This window comes from Hesperophylax consimilis, chromosome 23 (assembly GCF_061612785.1).
Source record: "Hesperophylax consimilis isolate HC1 chromosome 23, BYU_Hcon_1.0, whole genome shotgun sequence".
Taxonomy (NCBI): domain Eukaryota; kingdom Metazoa; phylum Arthropoda; class Insecta; order Trichoptera; family Limnephilidae; genus Hesperophylax; species Hesperophylax consimilis.
Genome location: NC_142858.1, coordinates 24,271,254 through 24,298,751, shown reverse-complemented (window position 1 = coordinate 24,298,751; position 27,498 = coordinate 24,271,254). Strand labels below are relative to the sequence as shown.

Below are 27,498 nucleotides of genomic sequence, written 5' to 3'. Positions count from 1 at the left end.
CATTTTTACAAATCAAAATTATAATTTTTAAATTTAAAACCAAACCAAATTATTATATTCTTGTTGATCTCATCAATAATTGACCAGTATTAAAAACATCATTTTTGACAAGATAAATAAAATTTTATCATTATCTAAATTCCAAGACAGAAATGGTAAATAAAGTATAATTATTTTCATAATTAACTGATAGAAGTAAATTTATTACTTTCAAAAACATAATAATTTGTATTCCAAAAAAACATTTGTATTATTATGATGGTGCAATATTGGCTAGAAACTGAAAAAAAATGTACATACATTATAATGTTTTTTTTAAGATAAAAAAAGGTTATTACCTATCAGTTAAACCATAATTATCTTCGTACTAACTATTAACCTTTTGGGCCGACAAAAAATTATATATTCAAAAAAATATTTACAAAGTGCAAAAATATTACTTCTATATTATATAATTTAAATCTAATATTTATACTTTTCTGAGTTGCATTATACAATATTATAAACATTTGTTGTATCGAGAAATCTATATTGTAGGTACTATTACATAATTGAATATAATTTTGCAAGATGTGTTAGAACGCTGGTTGAGAAGTATATTTCTTTGCACCAGTTATAACGGTTGTAGACCGTAAAAAAGTTTGTATTGAAATCAAAATCCTAAAATCTTACATTTAAATGTCATTAAGGCACAGATATGCTTTACAGGTTCACAGGAATTTGTATGTTGGATCAAAAGGTATATTAGAATAAGAATTTATGCAGATTATTACTTGAAATACCAAAATTATAAGTTGAAAACTTTGTTAACATTATTTCAGATTAATTAACTTGTGACAAGCAATCAACAAGTTAATTGTATTGCCTCAATGAAAAAATACTCGGTACCTATAGAAAAACCAAAAAGTTTATTTAGAAATATGAATGTTTTAAAATACAAAAGTAATGTGCAAACTAACAGAATACATAGATTAGATTGAAAGTATAAATTATTTTATAAACTAACAAAAGAAACATTCACAACCTGTAGCAATAATATTGAATTCATATAAAAAAAAAGTTTTGTTTTATACATTTTGTCAAACATCTTTGATTTTAATTTTTTCTTACGGAAGCTAAGAAGACAGTGTTCAGAAATAAATCTATTAAAGTAAATATTTATCAAAAATGCAAGTTGTATTTAAAATATGTTCACATTTACTTCATTTTATGAATAATTTTTTTCCTAGCATTGAAACAAATTGTTGCATTAGTTTAGACTTTAGACAAACCAAATAAAATAAAATATCGATTCATTCAATCATATTTTAGTTTTATAAAATGTAAATAAAACTAGAATAATAATAACAGTGGAATCCCAATTCAGAAAATGTTAACTTTCTGTAATTAATTTGTGATATGATTGTGTATTACCTATTTTACATTTTCGTACATAAAAAAGAAGTTATATAGTTTCAGCTATGTACATATAAACATATGTACATGTATGTCTAGGTAGGTAGGTACTCAGTGTAAAATAATATTATTTTATTTATTTTACTCTTAATAAAATTGCATTTATCTAAATTTGTTGTGTTTTTTATCTCTATCTATCTATTTATGGAGATTTCAAAATGAAAGGAGCAAAATAAATCAAAACCATATCGTCGCTCTAGTTCATTTTTATCCAACAGACCAAAACGTAAATCCGTAGAAAGAACGCTTCAAAGTTTTTTTTTACAAAAAACGAATATGCAATGAAATTAGCTCAATTCTAAGCTTACTAAAATGATTTAAAGTAAAATAAATTATTATTTTTAAGTAAAATTCGTTCCAAATATTTAAAATTACGCAGAAATAACGTTTTTAATTTGGATGTTGGACAAAGTGTTGGATAAACACCCTCGGAATGTTGTTTAATTTGGTGGACTTAAGACAAACTGCATCTTGAAAACGCATTAAAAATATTTTTTTTATTTTTATTTTTTTATTTGTAATTGTATAAATAAATGCTTTCTGAGAACAACTGCATACTTAACTCAATTTTGCCAAAAATGGTCTGTTAGACAAAAACAAACTAGAATGACGATATCCTTCCCATATAATTATTATGGCAATGTTGATATTTAACAATATAATTTCGGTTGTGTGTAACAGATAATTCTTATTTTCAGTAAATACTTAATAATGAATGTTTAGCGCTGTTTAAAATATTTGGTGGAGTAATGGTCAGCATAGTTGCCTTCCTTGCAGTGGCAAGGTTTAGTGGCAGTGTTTAATAATCCATTCCATTCCAGGTTTGAAATTCCGGGTGTGAATGGAATTTTATCACATTTACAAAAAAGTTCTTTTACATATTAGATTACTAACTGTTATTATTAAACTTTACTTTAAATTTTTAATTTTTATAATTTGCAAAACCAAAAAATTAGTTATTATTAATTAAGCAAGAAATATAAAGGAAAGTTAACAGTGGAGTAAGTTCTTTTAACTACGGATTCGGGGGTTTAGGATCATAGGGGCCTATCTACAAAAACATAGTTACATTAACTGACATGCCCAACTGTATCTCTTAAACAAAGTGTCACTAATAAATATTATGGCATTACTGAAACTAAGCTTAACTCAAAACACCAGTTTTTGTAGTTAGGCCCCTGTGATTCTAAGCCGGCGAAATGATTTTTTTTTTCTAAGTGATAAAGTTTTGCGCAGTTGTAACTGTAAATATAAGAAAATATAAAAATGTTACAATTGAGCTGAAAACTTTTCAATTGAAACATTGTGAAATTTATATCATAATGTATGTAGAATTCAAAATTATTACATTTTGAAGAGCCTGGTAAATCTATTTTACAGAATTATGTACAAAATTATATTGTACACTAAACTTATGGTAAAGTTATCAAAAACAGGCTCTGTAAATCTCTAAGTTGGGATTCCACAAAAAATATGTAGCATCAGTCATATTTTGCATATTTTATTTTATTTTATGAGATATTTTATTTACAATTTAGAAATTTTTTATCATACAATAATTTTATGCACATAATTCTAATTCGTGATATTACAATTTTGAAACTAATGAAATGAAGAAGCATTTATTATAATCTGATGCATCTCCTAAAAATATATTATATGCTTTTCTTTTTTACAAAGTAATACATATAAAAGTAATTATATATTACCTAAATCATACCCAATAATAACACAAATTCTGGAATGATAATAATCTAATCTATTACAAAATGGATTGGGAAATAATACTATCAGATATCTGTACCGGAGAAGCATGTATATTTTATCAACTTTAAACAAAAAGATGTGATTCAAAAGTTATTTTATTATTTTTGTTATTTTTCAGTTGTTAAATTATATTTTATATGTTTATTCAAAAAAGTTATGTTACATCATTTACAACAAAACATATTACAATGTAATAATTTTTTTATATAATATATAATATGTTACCTCATAATTAAGCTGAGTTTGTGCGTAATTATAATTTTATCTTTATTTGTTTGTTTACATGTTATAGTATTCAGTGTGATTTTTTAAGGTGAAATTTAAAATGGAATTTATATTTTTTTGTTATTTCTTAATACAGAACTATATTTCTCAGGCACAGATATGAATTTTCAGCAAATCAATATTAAATCATTGGAACACAAACATAAAAATATTAATAATATCAAATTGTCGATGCGCCTGCAAGACTGGCTGTGTATTTTAAGTAATTGTTTGGGGGGCCACAAAAAGCTTGAAATTTTGACCAACCAACCACTTAATTAAGTATTATTGTAATGCCAAAGTTTTGACATTACATAGTATAGTAGATACATAAATGTTGTACTTAACAAATTCTCCTAACTAAACAAACACAGCGAGATTGAAAGGATTCTTAAAGTAGCCATTTTGTACACATTGTCATAAAATGCAACATGTTCACATGTCCGGTAACAAGCAGGAGTATTTATATGCAATAAAAGTGATCAATTATGTTATTCCCTCGAACGCAATGACAACATACTAAATTAAAACAATTTGGAAGACTGGAGTGAAATACTAAGAAATGCTGTGGCTTTTGCAGTAGTTTACAGTACACCAAACAAATAACACCTTCCAAGATTGCATGCACAACGATATAAACTATTCGAACTTTTAAATTAGTTCGTAAGAATCAATATTTAGAATGTTGTTAATCTGAGGAGTAAATCTATTCAACTCGAAATAGATAAAGCTGGGAAGAAGTCATCAGGATCCAGTTAATACATACAATTGGCATTATGGAGAGAGATAATATGTATACCTGTCTTAAAAACTTATTGTTTGCAAAATTTAAGCTCTAATGTAGATCTAAGTATTATGAAAAATTCAATAAATGGAAGCATTAATTGTAAAGACAATTATTTAATACCGATAAATGAACACCTATTTAGTAAATTGACCACACTCGACCATAACTTATAATTTACTAGCCATATGTAATATTAAAACATTGGATGTTTTCAATTTCACATTATGTCTTTAAACAAAAAACATCATAAAAATAAAAATAAAAACACAATAAAAATAAAAATAAAAACACAATAAAAATAAATAAAACTTTAAAAAGCTTCCATTTGTTTCTTGAAGTAACAAATTATACCCAAAAAGGAGTTTGTTAAAAAAGATCCATGGGTGGGCCTAGAAAGTCTGCGTATACACATGACAAAAAAGCGAGAGCCAGCCACGAATCATGGGAAGGAACGAAGGAACCACAAATGCCACTTCATGGTTCGGATCATGCCTTTTTTGTCATGTTTATAAGCAGCATGATACAACGTATTACAAAAACAATGTATTGTGAGAATTTATAAACATCGGCTTTGCTAAGTTACAAGCCCAAGAACTATTATGATTTCATGGACAATATGAACACAATACAAATCACTGATCTTACTGACACCTATAAAATAGGTGTCAATAAGATTTTAATTATTGCTTAATAACAGTTGATTTATTATCGTTGAGAACAAAGGGCCTTGAAAATAAAAGTAATTTAAATAAGTCACAATTTCCATTATTTACAATGTTACCTGTTCATAATAATGAATAAGTATCACAGAGTATTTGTATTAGAAAAGAACACTAGACAAATGGTCCATAATTGTTATCGCGTCGGCCCCTCTATTTGGTAATCTTCTACTAAGTCTCGGACGGTGTTTTCATTGGGACAGTCTGTACAGGCTGCTTTAACAGACTGCTTTTCAATTATTGGCTTTGTTGATTGATCTATCCCATCAGAGGCTAAACGATCTGATGATTGAAAGATGGAATCGTCTTTACTAGTTGGGGAAGCATCGCTGCAGTCAGAACCTAGAGTTATAAAAGCTTTAGCCTGTTTCGGACATTCGTCTCCCTTGTCAGGCACATAAGTATATTCAGGGTCAAGTTCATCCTGTATTTTGGAGTTCACTTTTACATTCGATACATTTTCCACATCTGCTTCTTCGGAATTCTTTATTTTTAAATTTTCCGATTCGGTGTTTCCTAAATGACAAGAGTTTAAAATTAATTCATCTTTCTGAAGGTCTTCCGGTATATATTCAATCTCTTCCTGAGCAGCTGATTTGTCAACTTGAATGATTTTGTCATTCGTTATGTCCACCAATAAATTGCTCGCTATATTTGAGTAAGAGTCTTTTAACAATTGATTGATGGTCTCGATATTGCTCATGCGATCTGATATTATACCCAAGTGTTTCTTCAATTTGTCCTCCATACTTTCCTCTTCTTCATCATCTTTCATAATACTTTCAATGATGGCAGACTCTGCTAGGAGATCGGATTGCAAGTTCATCTTCTTTAGTAAACTATTGACCACTTTTGGGTCAGTCTGTTCTTTAGTATCTTTAACAAAGAAAAGCTGAGACTCAAACTCTGAAATGATGGATTCCAACCAGTGGTGACGTATTGGGGCATCCCTCTGCAGAGCGTCTTTGCTAGCGGGGGCGTCAGTCTTGGTAGTCGGTTGAGGCTCGATAGCTTTCATGCCCGAGTCAACAGCTTCACTTGTGAAGTCTATTACATCAATAAATGGGTTAATTTTCTCCACTATTTGTACATACATCTTTAGATAGCTGTATTCCCCTAGTGCGATTTGAGCAGTGGGATCTTCTGTTATGTAGTATGACAATACATCAGCATTTTGAGAATATAAAAATAAAGCCGGAATGGTGATGTCATTTTCTCCATCTCCAGACATTGCAAAAAGAGGAGATTTTTCATGTGATGAGCCGGGGACGTTATCTGTGATGATGACACCAACAGCTCCCTCCTTTTGTAGTTTTCGTACTTTATCGGCAAAGGTACAATCTCCTCTTTCAGCTACAACAATTTTTCCTTTGTATTTAGCAACATCCAAAAGAGTACCACATGCTTTGAGGGGATTGGCAAAGGTGGCAGACCCAACCACTTTTACTTCTCCCGTTAATTCAAGTCCAAAGTGAGCTGGTCCTGCAGATATTACTTTAGGGGGTTTTGAAGAAATGAAAGCAACTCCCGCAAGTTCTACTTTAAAACTTGCTGTAGACTTCTCAGACAATTCTGTCATTTCACGCATAAATATGAGACCCTCTTCTGCATCCTTTGCCGATCGAGCCTGAAAAAAAAAACAATTTTACTGAGACAATATTGATTATACATCAGAACAAAACGAAAGTTACATATATTGAGTACTAGCTTATTGTATATTGTTTTTCTAATTGGGTCACTGATAAAGGAAGAGCCCTTGGAAGGCTGCAGTCATGGCCACCTAAGCCGAGGCCTCCAAACACAGCTTCATCCTGTGCATTTATTACAGAGAAGTATCTTTGGTGATCGGCTTTTTTCCATCTTGCTGGGTGTCCTGGCCAGTTAATAAATGTGAAAATTACCATGGAGAATGTCTGCAGCAGCTGTACACGGCCGTCCTTCATGGTGAGCACGGAGATACCCATCTCGGCGAGAGCGGCAACGTGCTCAGGGTCCGAGGGCCTGAACTGGCGCGCTAGCAGTCGCCTGAACGTCTGCTGCGTGCGGCACTCACCCATCATGTTCTTCAGGGGACGTCGCACACTCTCTGGGAGAAACTTCTGCGTGTTGGGACAAGTCCTACAAAAAGAAACTTAGTATTAGACACTCAATCAAAATGCTAATGGAGTACAGGATTACCTGATCCAGATTAAAAGGTATAAAGACAACTTGCTAGATCAAAACTATAAATTAAAAAGTTGGTCAAATATCAGCATTGGAAGGAATAAAACACCAGCAACGAGATTATCCAAAGTATGTATTCACAAACGGGCAAACTCAATATGGATAGAAAATCACTGACAGAGCTACTAGGACTATTATCATGTTGGATATTGTTAGCACTATTAGATACAGGAATATAAAAAAAATTAAGTAACATTAAGATACCTGAAGAGCCACTTTATTCAACAAGAAGATATTGCCAAATACCCAATGACAACTGTGATGAACTTTATGAAAAGGACTATAATGCATAGTAGTTTACTTGAAACAAGTTACTGATTTAAAAATTTACAGCATCGTCCTAATCTTTCTGATACAAAGACTTTTTACGAATTTGACATTTTTGTACTCACCATTATCTTGGATGAGTTGAACCCCAGTAAAAACTAATGAGCGTATATCTCACCTGGAATAAGGATACAAGCGATGATCATCATCAGATCCCTCCTTGATGGTCTTATTGTTGTGCCTGTTGTCGGCGAGCGTGAGAGGCAGCAGATGGGCCTCTGTAGTCATGATGAACTCATCCAAGTTGATAGGGATGTCTGAATCATCAGCAAACAGCATGTAGAGGTACTTGAAGGTCTCGGCGAGGACAAAGGAATCCATCCTATCTTCGTGGATTCGAGTTCGGACATCGTTCATGGCTGCGTAACCGCAAGGCACCCATGCGTGCTTTTGAAGAGATTTCAAGGCGGCTTTTCCAACATTGAGGTAATGGTCGTCCCCTGTGGCTCTGTGCAGGAAGTACGTAGACTCCAGAAACTCTGGTCGGAGTGGGTGCTGACCCCAGTGGACCTGTGTGCAAAACACCATCATGAACAAGCCTACATAATAAGGGAGATAACATGGTACAGCAACGCTTCACTGTTAAATTATATATGCAAACATTAAATCAATGTATTACAACAGTCGCAGGTCGCAAATATTTTACGCAAAAACAAATCTGTTAGATATTTGAATTTTGAAATAAGTTTCTCATCTTATTACGCATTGTATAATTTGACAAGAATGGCGTGGTTTTCTGTTTAATTACAAAACCATATGAATAATTATGATGCTATTACAAAGAAATAGAAAACAAAATGCGGCTAATCAATAAAAAATACCCATAAGATTTATGAATTCAATACAACCTCCATATTCTGAACAAATGTAAGTGCTAAGGTACAGTTTAAAATTGTAAAAAAAGAAAACAAATCTGAAAAATTCCATACAAATGGCAAAAATTAAATAGTTCATTATTTTGAAAACCTTGTCAGAGTTGTGATTTTAAAACAAAATGGCAGAAAAATTGACAAAACAATATCTCAAATATCATTGGTTTTTATAGAAAGGGCAAAAATATCAAATCATACTTTAACCGTAACAGCTTTTCATACTATGTACATGATCATTACTTTGTGAGTTTTCCAATGTCATCTGACAAGCACATTTCTGTGAAAATGACTTATTTTCTCAATATTCAATGTACCAAAGATAATAATTATAATAATACAGCGTAGATTGATATGCGGTTATTTATAAAACAATGTGTGCAGATTGCTTAATTAATTACAGAAAAGGTTTAGATTTCTATAAGTTCAGAGTAAGGAGGTTGTACTCATGGAAGCAACAATTCGCAGGTGAGGGGTGTGGGGAATACCTGAAAGTCGGCAGTGAAGGCCTCGGGGATGAAGGTGTGGCGCTGCATGACCTGGTAGAGCATCTCGTGGGTCTCGATGGCCGGTCTTACGTCGCCCAGCAACACCTGCAAGCCCGGCCAGAAGGCCAGAAGAGCGTCCATGAAGTGACGCGACTGTGTGTGGGGCCTTTATTAATTAAAAAATGTATAAACATCTATTATTAGCTAACTAAATAAATACAATCAAAGTCTACTAATTTCATAACATGGAAATAAAATTTCACTACAGCAACGCTGAGTAACACCGATTTTAGAAAAATATAATACATTTAAAAATGAAGTGTTTAAAGTTTAAATTAAATTAAAAACTTGAAGATTACATTAAATTACATTCCAATTACAATCAGCTCCATTCAGAAAATACCACTAATTTCTGAACACTGTGCATGCAATGTGAAAAATTATTTGAACATACACTTGTGGGCAATTAAAGCAATTTAAACAATTACTCGATTGAAGCGCCCTCCATTTTTCAGATTGTTTGTAGCGCAATTTGGGAATGCCTGATGAAACAGTAGCTCGGCATCATACCAAAATGATAATAACATAAATAAATACCTGTGCATGTGCACGTCAAACATCATGGGTCCTCGGCTGATGTACTTCATGACGGCATTGTAGTGCCGCTGGAACCTGGCCAGGTAGGTCTCATCGCCCAGCAGGATGTACGCCTTGAGGCAGTATTCGTAGTACGAGTCAATCCCCGCACCCACTCCCGAATTCTTGCGGATCCAGTCACCCGAATGGACGTTCATCACAGTGCCCATGAGATCCGATGTTCTGAAATATGGTTAAAATAAAAATGTATCGGCGCACCAAGCACGACTAATGCACTTTGTGCATTAGTCGTGCTTGAAAACTGGTTCGATGAACTCAGATTTGCTTTGAATGTAAGTGTCATTTTCAAAATTGGAACACACATATTTTTTTTACATTAACCCCACACAGGAGACCCTGAAGAAAATAATTTCCGTGATAACTGATCGTGTGAAGAATTCAGATAAGTACCTAAATACCTACCTACCTATAACATATGATTTTAATTTTCCATCCTACATTTGAAATGTGTAATTCATTTGTTTTAATTTCTTAGGGTTAATCTTCAAGTCAAGTCAGAAGTCGTGATTTTTCAAGGGTGTGTGCTTTATCCGAGTTTAAGAAAGCATCATTTACTACGTAAACTAACCAAATTCACTAATGGTGCTCATTTGAAAGGTAATTTTGATCGATTCTCTCATTTGTCAACAAAAAATTATAATTATATTATAAAGAAAATTTGGTTTTGAAAGGCATGGATCTCAAATAAGAGGAAAATATGTTGTAAATATTTCCAGTTCATAAATCCTACAATATTTATATTTTAATATACTTACTGTGGTTTTTCAAGGATCTACGCTAATATCATATTTAAAAAAAAGAACAATGATAAAATAGAACTCATTTTGAAACAACAACAAAAATGTCTCTGAGGCGGATAAATCTCATGAAACCTGATCAGACTTATTTGAGAAAAGATTTCAACATTGTGAAATCATTGTAATAGGTACCTATGTCTGATCTTCCATAACCGGTCCATGGCATCATGCGCCTTCTTCTCAAAGACCGGATCTCCCGTGAGCCGGGAGAGGGCGGCCATCTCCAGGATCATGGTGCCAGCACAGGCCGTACATGTCTCTCTGGAGTTCTCAATACCACGCATGCCGTAACGGAGGTTGATCTAGAAGGGAAGAATTCCAGAAAAGAAGTATTGTAGTAGAACCCGCTAAACCTTTATGTACCTGAAGGTGAAAATCATGTATCACCCAAAGGGAGTAATGGGAGAGTGATTTTTGATAGATATTATTTTTTAAATAATGGGGATCTCGCCAAAAAATATGTGAAAAATTAATTGCAAGATGATATTGTTAATTCTGCATTTGAAATATGAGATCGATTGTTGGAATGTCCACGATTATTCATTTCGATTCCATGTAACTTTACGACTCCCCTTCGTCTACTTAAAATCAGCGGCTCTCGGAGGCGGGCACTATCTTTGCCTCATTTAGCCAAGTTAATTAACCTCTCAGAAAAGGACTTTTATTTACTTTGTGTTCCTTTGCGAACTGTCAAAACGCGAAAATTTTTGTGTTATTCACGAGTTTTGTTAAAAGCTTCATAACTCACGTTTTGGGAAACTTAGCCTCATTCTAAAAAATGTTTTGGAAAGATTATGAAATTCACTATCGTATTGTTTTGTTATACGTAAATATTTGCGTTTCTAAATATACATTTTCTGAAAACGTCAAAAATATGTAAAAATCGCTGACCATTATTTCAAAGCTGTGAAAAATGTACTATTTTCTGAGTATCATAAAGAAATAACACTTTATATATTGAAGAAATATAATTAAAAACTATTAGTCACCTCAAAATATTAACCGTCCAAACTAAAATATTTTTAATAAATTATTTAAAAACGCAATAAATTATGAACGAACAAGATGACAAGTCCAATCGACTTAGATAATGCACCTCGAAATTCCATAGATATTCTTGAATGCAGACGCGTAGCGTTATTCATTATCGATACTCTGTTTTTTAAATCATGGCAATCCGTATACTAGTGATGGAAATAAATCGATTTTTGTAAAATCTCGCGCGTTTACGTGAAAAGACGTACTAATGTCTTGACCGCTATTATCATATTTACGTCTTTTGACGTTCTAATGTTCCGAGTGGTTAAGGATAATTAAACTACAGGACACATAGGCAGTGTTTAACATGCGTCTATTTTCGTATATATTATAAATCAGATTTCAATATAAATTCAATACAAATCCAGAAGTTGGAAATAATGCCAAGGTAATATTTAACACTTATTTGCATCACAATCATGTATTGTTACATGTAATTATCATCTTTACCCTCTGAAACCGTAACCTTGATGCAACACTAAAGAGTGTGTCAATATGTTATAATAAATGTGTGCAACGTGCAACAAAATATGTGCTTGCATTGTACACTTTATTTAATCAAATATAAAAAAACAACCTGAGTTAATATTGGCGAACACTAAACAACAATATTATTATCTATGACATCACAGATTAAATAAACTATGTTAAGTGATTAAAGATATTAACATGTTTCAATACTGCAGTAACCTTTGGAACGCCATGCTCCTGCCACCAAATATTCTGTCGTGGACCGCAGGCATATTTTACGGGCAGCCCGCCGGGCATGGGCTGAGTCTATTTCCTAATAACTAACTTGTTTTTTGCAATATTACGATTTTGTAAATTATACCGTCTTACCAATAATGAATTAAAATCTTTGATGTATTATACTAGATTAGCCCTGTCTAGCTAAATTCATTTTTAAAATGACCCCACATAGCGTACGTCAAAAATATGGAGATGTACTTAACAACCCAACTCTGTTTAAACTCCTTGTACAAGCGTTCAAACTCGTAAGCAAAACCACGGAGAATTTGTTGTCAGTGGTGTTGTAATATGGACATAAAGCCAAAAAGAAACTAACACTTACAGCAAATTTTATGTGCTGAATAAGGGCTGAATCAGGAAAGGATTGATAAATAATACAAAATGATTTTAATTTAATTTATATTTTGTTTTTGAATTCTATACAGGTCCTATAGAACCAAAAACGTATATATTTTTACTATTGTGAATAGGTTTTTTTTTTAATTTACCACAGTATTTATAAAGAATGATATATAATTATTGAAGAAAGCAATCACTTTGTGACTTGAAATCATTTAATTTAATTTGGTTTTATGCCCAGTCTGGCTTTTGCATGCATTTTAAAACAGAATATATCTTGTAAGCTGTCGAAAGTGATACAAAATAATTAAAACTGATGAATATAAAATAATATTAGTTAAAAATTTAACCGCTTCTGTGCCAAGAGCGAGTTAACTCGCATTCTTGGCCTGCTGTGCACAGCTACACTTCTACCTACTGGCATTTAAAAGGTTAACAGTAACATAAAATTATAGAGACTAGAACAACACTACGTATCATTTAATAATTATACTACTATCATTCAATTAAAAGTTATTTTGTCTTCAACCACTTTGTTAGAATTAAGACATTGTGTCAACTAGTTTTGGTCAGCTAGTTTCTCAACCTTCTTCAAGATAGCATTATTGAAAACTAACCTAAGTACTAAAACTAACCTAACGACTTTACATTAAACATCATGTAAGATTAACCTAAAGAGAGAGATAAATCATAAAATATTGCGGGTTCACAAGCGAGCTGAACCACGACTTACTCAATTCTGATAGAGGAACAACCGGCTTTTCGATTACAAAAAAAGTTTCAGCTGGATCGAGAACCAGTCCTGTTCGAGAAAAAACAATTTTTTTTTTTTTTTTTTTGAGGCCGCTTGCAGTTAGATAAATATGTTTGAAAATTATTATATTTAACTTTTTAAAAGATGCTCAGATGAGATAACACTTGTGCATTTAGTGGAGCTTTGTTTTAATGCTATTATAATGTTTTAGAACTTCAATAATGTTCATAAATGCTTGTTAAAGATTTTCGAGTTCACAGTCGCACAACTACAATCATAAGCATAAGTTAATGTCAGAATTATTATGAGCAGAATTATTTATATTATTATGTACATAATGTGTTAATTTTTAACCTGTAACTTTATACAGACATAAACATTTGTTGAACAGAGAAAATCACTTTCAAAAGGAAACCATTCACTTTGAAGCAATCTTAACTCTCCAGCGTTTTAGTGTCATATAGGACCGAACGTCCATTTTTAAAAGTATCTTTTATCAGGCGGAAATATGTAATTTTTTAACGTTAGAAAGAGAAATAATAATTCTTTCCAGTTTGCCTCAAATATTGACACTGGATGCCATTAACACACTTCGGCCGAGAAACGTAGTTCTAACCGTTCGGTCAAGTGAAATGCTTAAGGTCGGGAAGGGAAGCCTTTTACGCCGGCCTCATTTCATAGCAGAAAAGAGAGAATTATTCAATGTTTTTATATTAATATTATATACCAATCTCAAAGGTCCCAACTATTTGTATATAATTATCGAATCGTAATGCTAATTTAGTCTTTTTTTTAATATTTATCTTGGTGTCTTTCGTGAAACCCGATTCGAATCTCTTTCTCTGTTCTGCACCCACTCAACTCCTATGTGCAAGCGAGCAAGAGATGTCGAGAAAGAAAGCAGGTATGAGCAAATACCGACAGGCGAACCGTAATAAACATATTACAAGGTTAATTGAGTCGCATTTCAAATAATATTCGTATTTTGTTTGGAACTTTTATAGCTTGAGTATGCTGAGTTACTTTACTTTTCGAAGATACATAAAGCGATTTAAAACAAAATAAATAAATTCCCGCAGGACCTTTATTTTCGCCCAGAGTTAGCGTAGCGCCAGCGCAAAAAATACCCAGCCGGAATGTGTGACATTTTTCACGTTTAATATATCATACGCTATCGTAATAATTGGTTTAATTATCGTAACTGTATCATACGTATCCCGACCTCCAGAATTTTGCAAGAGAATTCATATTTACGCAAAAACCACAAGAACACTCGAACCCCGAAACCGCTTGATACCGTGTCGCCGACACATTTGGAAAGCTTTACATCAAAATAACTCAATCAAATGATGTGTTATATGTGATTAATCAAGATAATTACATAGCAATATAATAACAAAACCTGAAACACATCTGAAAATAATCATCCAACACCTCCCTCGGACACACCAACCCACGAAGTGACCACGTCTAGGAAGGCTACTCAGTATTTACGTAGGACCCCCTCCACTACTCCCCGGATGGAATTCCATGATGGCCGCCGTCTCCAACCAATCACAGCCCGGCATATCACCTTGACTTTCTTATCAAACACTGATAACAGATTCAAATGTGATTAATTGTGATATCATCAGACTGGATTTACGGGAAAAAGATGCAAGATATAACTACGAAATAAATACCAACATCAAGAAATGATTATATACTAATACAATAACATGAATAATTATATCTAACTATATTTGTTACCCTTTGGGAAATGTTCAAACCAAAGATATTTAACTTCAAACCCAATATGAAAATTTGTATAATTATTTATAAAATAAACAAACGGGACTGCGGGAGATGGTTTTGGTAAATTGAACTGACTTGGTGAAAGGTATCATATTAAAATATAACTTTCCTCTCAACAAGATAATTGCAGAGAGGAAAAATACCTAACCACTTTACTCCTCACGAAAGAGGATAGAACGCCTCCGAGAGGGTTCGATTTGAAAACGTTCTATAAATAGAGAACCGAATTCCATACAAAGTCAGTTCAACAACTACCTCTGAAAGAGAATCCTCTCTCCTGAAGAACCATCTCCAAGTCTCCAAAAGTCTCAAGAAATATTTTCAAGTGTTTTATTCAGTAGTAAATTCAGTTTTTGCCAAGTATTAAATTCTTTTCGTCAGTTCAGATCTGGAAATAAATTCCTCTCTGATCGTGGCTTTAAACTCTACCACGAACTTCTACAACATCTACAACCTCTACCAAGACTGAAAACGCTGACAAGTGTACCCAGCTACCTTCGTATCTACAGTTATTGTACGGACAGTATATTGTTTCGTACAGTAACAATTATTATATGAACAAGAAAAAAGTGAAGTTACAGTTTTCTACAAATTCCCCAAACAAAACGAATGTGTTTTCGAAAAATCAATTAAGTAAATATGTGGTTAGCGTTTTTTTGATGACATTTTTCACGTTTGATATTAAAATTTTACTATTTAGAAATAGCAATGTTTACTTAAAGTGTGTACACCGGAGAGATAATTTTATCTAGTTTCTAAAACATTATTTATTTTTACGGAAAATTAAAAAATTAGATGGATATACCGCATTTGAAATACACAGAAAACATAAGTTTACCCGAGCATGGGGAATCCCCGTTGAGGTGTTGAAGGCAGGGAGCAGTCTTTTACCCAAATCATGAGCCAGATCTAGCAATTCTCCCCGGTACCATGTCATGTATTCTCCATTGTCTTGGAGACCCGTCGCTAGTATATGTGCTGACAGCAAACCCCTGTAATCAAAGTTAACAAGCAAGGTACACGGTGTACGTAAACTCGTAGTACAAGCAAGAAACTGATGAATCTACATCTCATTTGGAGTAAATCTTCGAGGAATTTTTAAGGCCAAATCTGCAAAAAACGGTGGTTATTGAGGAATAAGCCTCTTCCGTCCCAAGGGCTGGTTCTTAACTGCTAGTTGCTCTAGTTAGTTTTTATCCAACAGACCAATTTTGGCGAAATTGAGTTAAGTATGCAGTTGTTCTCAGAAATCATTTATTTATAAGATACAAGTGAAAAAAAAAAAATTATGTGTTTTTTAAGACGCAGTTTGTCTTAAGTCCACCAAAAATAAACAACATTTCGAGCGTGTTTATCCAACACTTTGTCTTACATCCAAATTAAAAACGTGTTTGCTGCATAATTTAAAACATTTAGAATGAATTTTAATTAAAAATAATAATTCCTATCACTTTAAATCATTTTAGTAAGCTTAAAATGAGCTAATTTCATTATATATGTGTTTTTCGTAAAAAAAACTTTGAAGCGATCTTTCTCCTGATTTACGTTTTGATCTGTTGGATAAAAACGAACTAGAGCGACGTACTGTCAACTTTTAGAATGTAACAAAACAAAATTAAAATTGTTTTGACTGAGGATTGAACCTTTCTCCTCAGGGACTAGAGTAAACAACACTAAGGACGGGTTGTTTCGGAGAATTTGAACAATTCATCAAATTTCAACGTTCATTTCCGGGTTCTGTGAAAGTCCTGTTCAAGTTCTGTAACTATATCATTATAGGCTAGTTGCTTGACAAAACTGAAATTAAAACAGAACTTGAAAAAATCTTCCACAGAACTGGAAAATGAACGTTGAAATTTGATGAATTGTTCAAATTCTCCGAAACAAACCGTCCTAACAATTCCAGTTGGATAGTACCGACATCTATTTTGTGATTAACTGCAGTAAATTTCTATTTACTAAAAATAATGACATCCGATTTCAGAAAAATGTGTGCACAAGTGCCACCAAAAGTTAATAGAATGCATTATAGTCAACAACGAATCTATCTTCCGCGTTTCAGCTCGAACGGATATAGAGAAGTGGGTTCTTCCAAGATTCCATTTCATTCTTTCATTCATTCCATCAAGATAACAAAACTGACATTCAAATAATATATTTAAAAAGTAAACCATATGATAGTTTAAGAACAGTAGACTAAAAATGAGTAACTACAATAACTAGCATCATAATATATTATGATGAATTCAACAAGTTGGACTGTAAATAATTTCAAGGTACAGTTGAAAATATCTACATCTCGTAAAATGTTGAATGTTTTGCGGATGTGTGCCAGATTTACAATACGGTATACTAAATACATCAGATGTAGCTTTCAGGGCAACAAAATGTAATCATTTCTAATGAATGTGATGAATCGACAAAACTTGTGATTTTTCTACATTTATAAAACGTAAAAATGTTCTATTTTTCTGTAAAAATATTGATTGATATCAGCAATAATAAGTTGTTGTTCATCAAAATGCATAAACAACGAAATTGTTATAATTTTTTAACATCACATTCGTAAAAGAAATATTTGATTTATATCGGTGATAAAAAGTAAGTCTCGTTTTATTGTTTCTCATTGGGAAAAGTAATAAAATCCAACGGCAGCAGCACACAACCGAATCGATTCAATAATTATAAAAATTATCTCGGCAGCGCACCATTAAATTTACCAGATAATATTTTCATAATATAATTATTAATATCAAAATTTTTCCATATTTTACGAATTATTAATATATGTCTAGTAATATAAAGTTCCCTGGAGATGAGAAATGTTTAATTATTGAAGAGAATATTAGTGAGTTTTAAATGACAATTTGAAATAGAAAAATTAGAAAAAGATACGGTCTCATCTAGGGCTTGAACCCAGAACCTTCGCCTTACCGGGGCGCCGCTCTACCAACTGAACTAATAGGACCCTATTTCCTTTGGTCATATTTAACTGTATCATACTTTGATTAAGAACTACCAACATTATTTATCTTCATTTTCTCAAGTTCTTTCTTACAGGTTTGGAAATCTTTTGTATTTATTTATTTCATATCAACGGTATAAATATACCATAAACAATGATAACATGTCACAGTAAGGACGGGTTGTTTCGGAGAATTTGAACAATTCTTCAAATTTCAAAGTTATTTTTCCAATTCTGTGAAAGATTTTTTCAAGTTCTCTCATTATTTCAGTTCTGTCATGCAACTAGCCTACGATGATATAATAACAGAACTTGAATAAGACTTTCACAGTACCCAGAAATGAACGTTGAAATTTGATGAATTGTTCAAGTTCTCCGAAACAACCCGTCCTTAAAATCGTAGAAATATTTAAAAAAAGAATTACAAATATATGTGGCATTTGATTGTGAAATGACATTAGAGAGTAAGTAAGTAAGTAAACAAGAGATACAAGTACATAAGTTTCTATAGTGCAAATAAGGTAGAATTAGATTAAATTAATATTGATTGAAAAGATTTGATAGCATAGCCCTCTTATACCTACCTTGCGTGCAGTTAAATAGATCAGCCACATCTGCGTATCTATTACTAACTTCATGCAACCTAGGTACAAGCGAGTGTTTGGAATACTCAGTCCTGATATTGTTGCCTTTAAACAAAATTTTAGAACGAGTAGCTCTCGTGGGTATATGAAATTCAATGAGGTTAATTAAATCAGGACTGTCTATACTACCATTTACAATTTTGAACATAAATATTAAGTTGGATATAATTCTTAGTATGTCATAGAATAACACTAGAATTGCCTTCCGTACAAATTTACCCCAAGAGCCCAGCACACCGTCTCACTTACACTCGCCTGACATTGTAGATCTCCATCCCATTTGAATTTTTCAAATGCAGTTTTTTATTTTAAATTTAAGCTGTCACCAACGTCGCCCGGCGTGAAGTAAACACCGCCGAAATCACAAATGAAAACAAACACGTTGATTTGGCAGAAAATCGAAAATGGCATATTTTAAATGGTTACAGAAAATTTAATCGACAGCAAAAAAATTGCAACACAAATAAAATTTGGCATAGCACTCTTATTACGATGGTAGAAGCCTAAAGAGGATGTTAATAAATAAATATTGTGAAAATAGACGGGTATAAAAGAATTATTACCCCAGCATCCTGATGTTAGTTTCAAAAACAGAAACGACAATATTTTTGTCGAAGGAAACATCTCTGATCACAAGTCTGGTGGCATCCTCGAATTCTTCAAAGTCTCCTAGTATTATGAGGGTGTCGAGACTGTCTACCAGAGTCAGGGAAAAACTAGAAATAGAAAACACATATTTAATACATAACATAAATAACCGAGATTAAACTATCGATACATTAAATAGTTCGCAACTAAGCTATACAATGCTCTTCCGCTGGCCATTAGACCGAACTCAACTTACTTTAAATATAAACCAGATACCAAGTCTTGGATCATGAACCTAGATAGATCTAATATCAAAGATTTTATTAAAACCAATTTATAATTATGCATTTCCAATGGTACAGTACTGATTGTGTTTTGACGCAATATATCGCCCATGTAATGGAATTAATAAAAAAAACATTACAATCTCAAAATTAGCTGCATTCATAATAAATAATGGACAATTTATTCAAGTCTTTCAATAACTTGCAATAAATTATTATTATGTATTATCAATTTGCTAAAATAAATCAAATTCACTTTGTAATAAGAAAAACAGGGAAAAATATTATGACTAGTTACTATGAAAGCGTTCATAGAGATAAACTGGCCTTTAAATTAAATAGCGATGATTGTAGAAAAAATTAAACAAAAAAAAGTTCCTCAATATTCATGTTGAATTATTTATATATTCATATTATGAAAATTATGCATATATCTATGACCTTAACTTAAGCAAAATAAAAAAAGGTTTCTAATGATATTTCAAGGGCTTACTTCTAAAACAGTCAGTGTCAGTTTTTCAAATGTCACAAGGCCTACATAGAATTGCTCTTTAGCAAGTTTTAATTTTATGAAAAGCTATATTCTAATGCAACATTGGCTCCTGAAAATCAAAAAATCCTTTCTCAAAATCGAAAGGTTCTTTTAGAATTCGGAATTTTTAAAGCGAAAATGCAAAAAAATATGTAACAAAAACCATAGAGCTACACAATTAGAGGCGTTATTGTGTACTAATATCTGGTTGCAACATGTTCCACTAAGGAAAAGCGATGAACGGGATAAGCGGTGCGCTTAGACTGGATTCGGTAGTTTCTGGTGTTTTAGTGTTGAAGGCAGTTGGAGGTCGATCGGAGGTAAAATAGCGGAACCTATTTTTTCACTACATGTCTGATCTAATGACTAATACTGACATTGGCTCTTTTAGAAGCTAACCACAGATTTGTAAGCCCAAATTTTTTTTCTCTTATTATATTGTATGGAAATAGTTATAATTTAAGATTATTAACAAAAGTCTTCTTGGAGGTTTCTTCTGTAGAAATATTATTTTTTTTTAAATCTGAATAATTAATCATAAGGTCACGGCACGCCACTGGAGAATATTTACGAGAGTTTAATCTTTATTAAAATTTTAAAAGTGCATAAGGTTACCGATTTGCAACATGATAATGTGAGCATATAATCCCCTGAGGTTAACATTTCCAATGCAATCACTCACAATTCCCAGCAAGAAACTGTTTTATCACATGCAACACAGGTGAAGGTTAAAAATTATTTTTGGGATAAATGTATGAAATGAAAACAAGTTTTTTATGTGAATACCGAACAAGAGTGCCAGCTGATCCCCATTGTTCAGAGCCAGTGGGACTTTCGCATCCTCAAATGGGGAGGGTAGGAGTTTGAAAAGAGGAAAGTTAGGAAATAACTGGCTGATCTGGTCACAAAACAGGGCTGTGGCCATTTCAAGCAATATTTATATTGCAAATGGTTGTCTTCCATCAGGGCGATACTGAAAGTATATTCCACTCTTTAATGTGCCACAAATATGCTAAAAATTATTTAGCCTTTAGCTCCTCCATCATTGCACATGTTCCGATTACTATGAAAATAGTAGGAGAAATTCAAATTTCAAAATTCAGAGAAATTCAAAATTCAGAGAAATTCAAATTCAGATTATTCATAACCTAGTAATTTATGACCCTACTCTAACTTTTCCACAACTGCTAGTCTATATGAAGTTAATAAGCATCAAACTAATTAGTAATAAAGTCTGACCGCATTTCCACACAGCTCATCAATACACAAAATGTAAATATACCAATTTGTTTAACTCTTTTGCTGCTGAATATGCGGTATACAATCTTAATTCATGTGTGGAATTAATTTATTTTCAATAAAATGACAAATATTACACATATACACTGAAATTATCAGCAATGCACTTATTTTTAACTCTTTCAAAAAAACTGTATGTTGTTTCTTTAAATTGTATCTTTTTTTACATTAGAATTTTTAACAAATAATTATTGCTTATAATTATTTGTTATCCTTTATGCTATGCATAAAACCTTGTCTTATAAACGTTAGTTTATCATTTAAAAATAATTATAATTTTTAACCTCACTAGGACAAGCCTGTGTTGAGGTCAATAATTTTACAAAATAATAAAAATAACACAAAGAATATATTATGTTGAGAGAAAAATATTGTTACATTAATGCTTCTACGAATTGGGTACCTTTTAAGCTAATTCCAACCAATTCATTACAGTATAATGTAGTAAACATGTAGACAATATATATACATATATGGGAATGTGTTATGGTTAAGGTTTTCACGGGAATATCTTATATATGGGAATGTCTCTACACAGGATCCGCAATGGTGGAGCAGCGCCTTCTCCAGTCAGTCAGCGGCATTTTATAACAAAAGAGACCTACAGTATATTAACCTGTCAAGCCTCTGGCATATTGACCGTTAAAGATGCTCTCAGTAGGTCAGAGAATTTGTGTGCATTTTCGCTTTGTAATAAAATCCAAACAAATGGAATGTTTCTGAACTTATCCGAAAAATAAAAATTGTTTTTATAAGGTGATGAAATACTCTTTCAAATTTTATAATTAGAAGTAAAATATAATTTTTAAATATTAAATTTTTTTATGCAAACAAAAAAAAGTTTTTTAAAACACTAGCTGCACCCCGTTACGCGTTACTGTGACTCAGTCTTGTCTGTGTAGATAGAGAAACTGCTAAAATAAAAACATGTTTTTTCCTGTCATCTTCTAATAGACTTCAGATATCTATACACGGTGTCCGGAAACTCGTAGTACAAGCGGGAAACTGGAGAATCTACACCACATGGGGAACCCAAATAAACATAAAGTTTTTTGATTTGAGCATTTTCACAAAAAAAAAAAAAAAACCAAAAAAAAATATTTTTCGGCTATTTTAGGGTTAAAGTTTTTTCTGGTGTTTAGGGTTGAACAACAGATGTTTTAACCCTGCAGAGCAGAAATATTTTATGATTACACCGGATTAAATGAAGGGTGATTTCAAAATAATGCTTCAAATCCGAGTTTCTTCATTTGTTTTACTTTCAAATAGTTTTAATTAGTTGGGTACTTTGATCTTCAGTAATAATTTATAAGAATTTGATTAAAAAAAAAAAAAATTAAAAAAAAAAATCAACTTCAAACTCGATTTACTCGATAACGAAAGCTCAAATAAAAAAAAAATATACTACAAAATCGACTCCAAATGTGATGTAGATTCACCAGTTTCCCGCTTGTACTACGAGTTTCCGGACACCCTGTATAGATAGATGTAAAACACTGAAATAAAAATACTGATGACGAAAAAAAAAACATTTTTTTACAAAAATGTATTATAAACTTTACTGTAACCTCACTTTTTTGTCATTACATATAAAAGACATTAATAAAAAAATTACGAAGTTTCATGATTTTTTTCTCAAATTGCGGTCTTTGGAACCCCTTTGGTAGAGTTATAAATGTGAATTGTAAATGGAACTAAGGGTTACAGGTTGGGAAGAAAGTAGATATTTAAAGTTAAAAGTAAAAGAAAAATAAAATTATTAAACGAACAATAAAAAAGAATTGTTTTATAAGTTTTGCAGATACGTCTAAGTAAAGACTTTGGGCATATTTTGATTTGAATTGTTGTATGTAAAATAAGGTATTCGATCTGGTATTGCAATCTTTTCTAACAGAGCTAGTGAGTCAATAAGGCAGTTCACGATCTTATATAGAAACATTACGTCAAAATTTATTCTTCGTAATAGAGTTACATTGATGATTTTCAAAGCGATACGACAAGTGTTTCAAAATTTTTTTTTTTTAATATTGTCAATTCGATCGATATAAGTATGGTATTAAGGATTCCAAATAGCAATTTAGAGTCAAGTAATACTCCAAGGTCTCCGATTTTTTCAACTCGTTAAAGAGGAATGAGATTCAGGTGGTAAATATGGATGATTGGGTGATTTTTAGGTGAAAATGTTATCCCATTACATTTATTTATGTTTAGAAATGACAGTGCAACTAAATTAATCAAAGAACAAATAAGTAAATTAACACCGAATACCATTACAATGTTGGGGATAATAAGCGTAATGGCAGCAAAAATTTCGTTATATCTGGAGAAAATAGAATACTAAAGGAAATTACGGAAAGCAATAAGTAGTATCAAAATTTAGGGAAAAAAAATTATTATCTCTCCGAAAGAAGAGCAGACAACGGAGAAAACCGAAGTAGATATAAAACAAAAAATGTATCCAATTGTAACAGGAGTGATGGAAATAAAAAATGCAAAAGATGGTAAAATTATTGTTACGTGTAAAAATAGTGAGCATGTTGAAAAACTACAGGAAGACGTTAAAACAAAGTTCTGTGAAAAATAAACCACAAAAATCCCGGATAATAGATTCCGATCAATAAAAGTTGGAGTAACACATTAAATGGATTAAAAGGAAATAGTTCAGAACATAAAAATTCAAGATGAATTTCTTGTAGAGCCAGAAAAAATGGAAGTAACCGCAATTAGAAACAAGAAATCAAAAACAGGAGAAGAATACACAATATATTCGGAAGTAGATGCACAAATACATGGAAAAATAGCAAAAATAAATATAGGATGGGAAAGTGTCAGAGTATTTGATATTAAACGCTGTTATAAATGCTACGGGTTCAACCATAAAGGGAGACTTAGAAGACGGCTAATATTTTGTAAATATCTTAAAGCCAAATATAATGTTGAAAATTGTATTTTACATGCATCTACAGTGTCAACATTTTACTTGAGAATTTCACGGATAGTATTGAAATGCGTTCAAAACTACTAAAACCTAGCTCTACACATTGCACATTGCAGTGCGCCTGAAGGTAGTCATGATTTCACTGAACTGCTACTGTAGTTGGTCGTATCCTCAGGGTTAAAGGAACAGAAAAGTGTAATAACTGTATCACTACTAAGCGCAAGTTAAAGATAAACCTTGATTCAAATCACCCGGCATGGAGCTTTGAATTTCCAGTGTATAAGAGGAAATTGGAAATGGAGAAAAGGTCATTTTTTTATAAAAAGAAACCAACTAGAAGGAATTATAAATTTAAATATCCAGAGTCTGATCTCGAATAATGAACAATGAATATATCTATAAATACAGATACTGATTGAAAGAAATGAACCTTCACTTGTAGTGTTAAGTGAAACTCACATAACATGCAATATTGTAGACAGCTAAGTAACTTTTCAAGGGTATACGACATACAATGTGATTTCTACAGTAGACACACAGGAGGAGCGATAATAATAATTTTAAAAAGACACATTCTATGCAGTTATTTCTAACACACAATATGAGAAAAGAGCTATTGGATACTAGCAATCAAAATAACTTCTGGATATAAGAAAGGAGTACATGAAGTGATATACCATTCTCCAATTGCAATTACCAAAGACTTTCTGTTATTTATAGAGAACTGGTGCACCCAAAACCTCAAAGAAAAAGAAGATAATATTTTGACTATAAATTTCTTAAACTTGAAACAGGAATGAAACAACTTGTTAAAGGTGAGACAAGAATAACAGATAAATCCAGGATGTTAATTGACCTTGTCATATCCAATAGACTAGATTTGAATGTAAAAGTTCTATATGAACCAAAAATAGCTGATCATAATCTTATCCACATTTCAGATTACCTAAAAAGAAATAAGACGAAAACCAGCAAATTAAAAAAATACAGAAATTTAAAAAAATTTAACAGTATAAGGTTAATTGAACTTCTGGGTGATATGGGTGAACTCCATCAAAGGGAATACAATGAAAAGTCTTAATCATTAATAAATAACCTACAAGAAGTGATTGACAAGATAATACCTGTCCAAACTACTGAAATAAGAGGAAAAAATGGTATAATATAGAACTACAATCCCCTCCTTAAACACGAGTTATTCTCAATTAGGGAGGTATTAATGAACAGCTCGAAACATATACTAATACTTACCCTTATGCAGATCATTTGAAATAACATACTGTTGTACACCGTCATTGTGAACTGCCCCAAGTTCGATTCAACAAATCTGCCTTGAAAAAACCGTGGTTGTTGTTGTTGTTGGGGGTTGATAATTGAGTTTTTACATAAATTAAAAAGTTGGTCATAAACGATATTTTCCATGACTTTACTTAGATGCATGTTTACACTTTAATTTTTCTGTGGTTAACTTCTAGATTTGAATATAGAGCGTGGTGTTTTCTCTTTCTAAAGCCGTTTAGATTATATTTCTCACCATGACAATAAGGGAGATACAAAGATTTCTATGAGATCATACGAGCTGTTCCCAAAAGCGAACCAATTGACTCTTCGGATAACAGCTGTTTGTTTGCAAAACCGAACAAATAAGCATGAGGGGTTAAAGCTAACATTAAATGAAATTATTAAAAGTTTAAACAGTAATTTGTTTATATTTAGCAAAATATTTGCTGTGTTCTAAAGAATTATTTTCACTAGTCGCAAATGGAAGTGGTGTGATCACGGCAGACATTCTCTGTGCAGGAAGTGCGTTGGGTTTACGGTTGCCACTTTTTATAGCCGGACAATTATCAATATTTTTTTCTTTCTTCTGGTTAGGTGGCTAAGCTAGGCAGATATATTTATAGTCGATTAGGTGTTTGTCGCTCAACTGAACTTTTAATCTTACGCACAGTACAGGAGTAGATGTGAGAGGGATGATTAGAGTATTATGTTATAATATATCTATCTCGGGTTGCCTACCAGAGCAGGTGAATGTGATGCAAAAGCCCGTGACAGAGGGAAAGGGACGTGCACGGTCGTTTCGACGCTGCGCGACCGCTGAAGGTTAAGAATAATAAGAAAACATCACTTACTTCCCCAGTATGTCATCCATGTCCCCTCGGTTAGGAGTCACTCCTCGATACCGGCCCTTGCAGCTCAGGGGCATTAGTTCGTCAGCAGGGTACGCGTTCTCCATGTAGGCCCGATATGCGTGGTAGAACATATCCCGAGCTTCTTCCCTAAAATTTAAACCATTTTAAAAAAAACCATATCCAAACATAAATAATTTGTACTCGTCACCTTCACAATAACAAAACAAATCTTACTTCAACTCGACCCGCTCCTCCTTTGACATTTTATTCTTCAACAATTCGTCAGCCATCACGATTGAGCCCAGAATACATGACATTAACAGCAAACGTACAATTCTCCATATTTTACACCTCATATTTCTACAACTAAACAACACGTCATAAATAACACCAAGGATAATGTTAACAGCTGAACGGAATAAGACAGTGTTGGTGTGTCACATTATATATCAGGCGGCAGCTTTCAAATCGTTTAAACCTGCCAACTGTGATTATACAAAACTTTGTTGTAATTAAACTGTGGTGTTCACGGTTTTAATGCTATTTTTTAACGTAGTCGTAAATGAAATGACAAACGCCTTCGATAACTTGCCAATTGCTGCCAACACGGAAAATTTACTGGCGAACCAACTGAACAGACGTGATAATGAAAACTATTCTGACGTGAGGTACCAACGACAGAAAAAGCAACAATATTTATCGGGGTATGTTGTGCCATAAACGTAACACGATGGGCGCCGCGGCCGTGTAAACTATAAGGTTAGGTAAATATTGAGTGAATTTGAAAAATACCTATGTCCATTTAAATTTAAATAAGACGTTTTGACTCCTGGGTGCAGACAGCTATTTAAAATAATTTTCTGATAGTAAATTTTCGATTCTTGAAAATATTTGCGCATTTCCAATCGATGGAAGATAAAAAAATATACTTGCCTACTTCGGGTACACGAGCAAGCATTTGTTGATCTATCTTTAGTATGAATACATACTTTTTAAACCATAATATTTTTACAGTAAAATTAAATAAATTTTTACTGACCACTAATTTTATTTTCAATCTGCCGGTTTCGGAAAAAAACCCTTCCTTC

The 27,498-nt window shown here is 32.4% G+C and overlaps 1 protein-coding gene across 1 annotated transcript; it reads right to left on the bottom strand.

The window, feature by feature from the left end:
* Positions 1-68: 68 nt before the first annotated feature.
* On the bottom strand, positions 69-27,044 carry Edem2 (ER degradation enhancer, mannosidase alpha-like 2). The gene is made up of 10 exons (XM_089646078.1): positions 26,645-27,044; positions 26,411-26,557; positions 19,201-19,353; positions 15,867-16,020; positions 10,486-10,655; positions 9,497-9,718; positions 8,900-9,065; positions 7,661-8,052; positions 6,894-7,110; positions 69-6,619 (listed from the first exon to the last, which is right to left on the bottom strand). The coding sequence occupies exons 1-10, from the start codon at positions 26,764-26,766 to the stop codon at positions 5,129-5,131; spliced, it is 3,234 nt and encodes a 1,077-aa protein (XP_089502204.1). The 5' UTR covers positions 26,767-27,044; the 3' UTR covers positions 69-5,128.
* Positions 27,045-27,498: the final 454 nt, after the last annotated feature.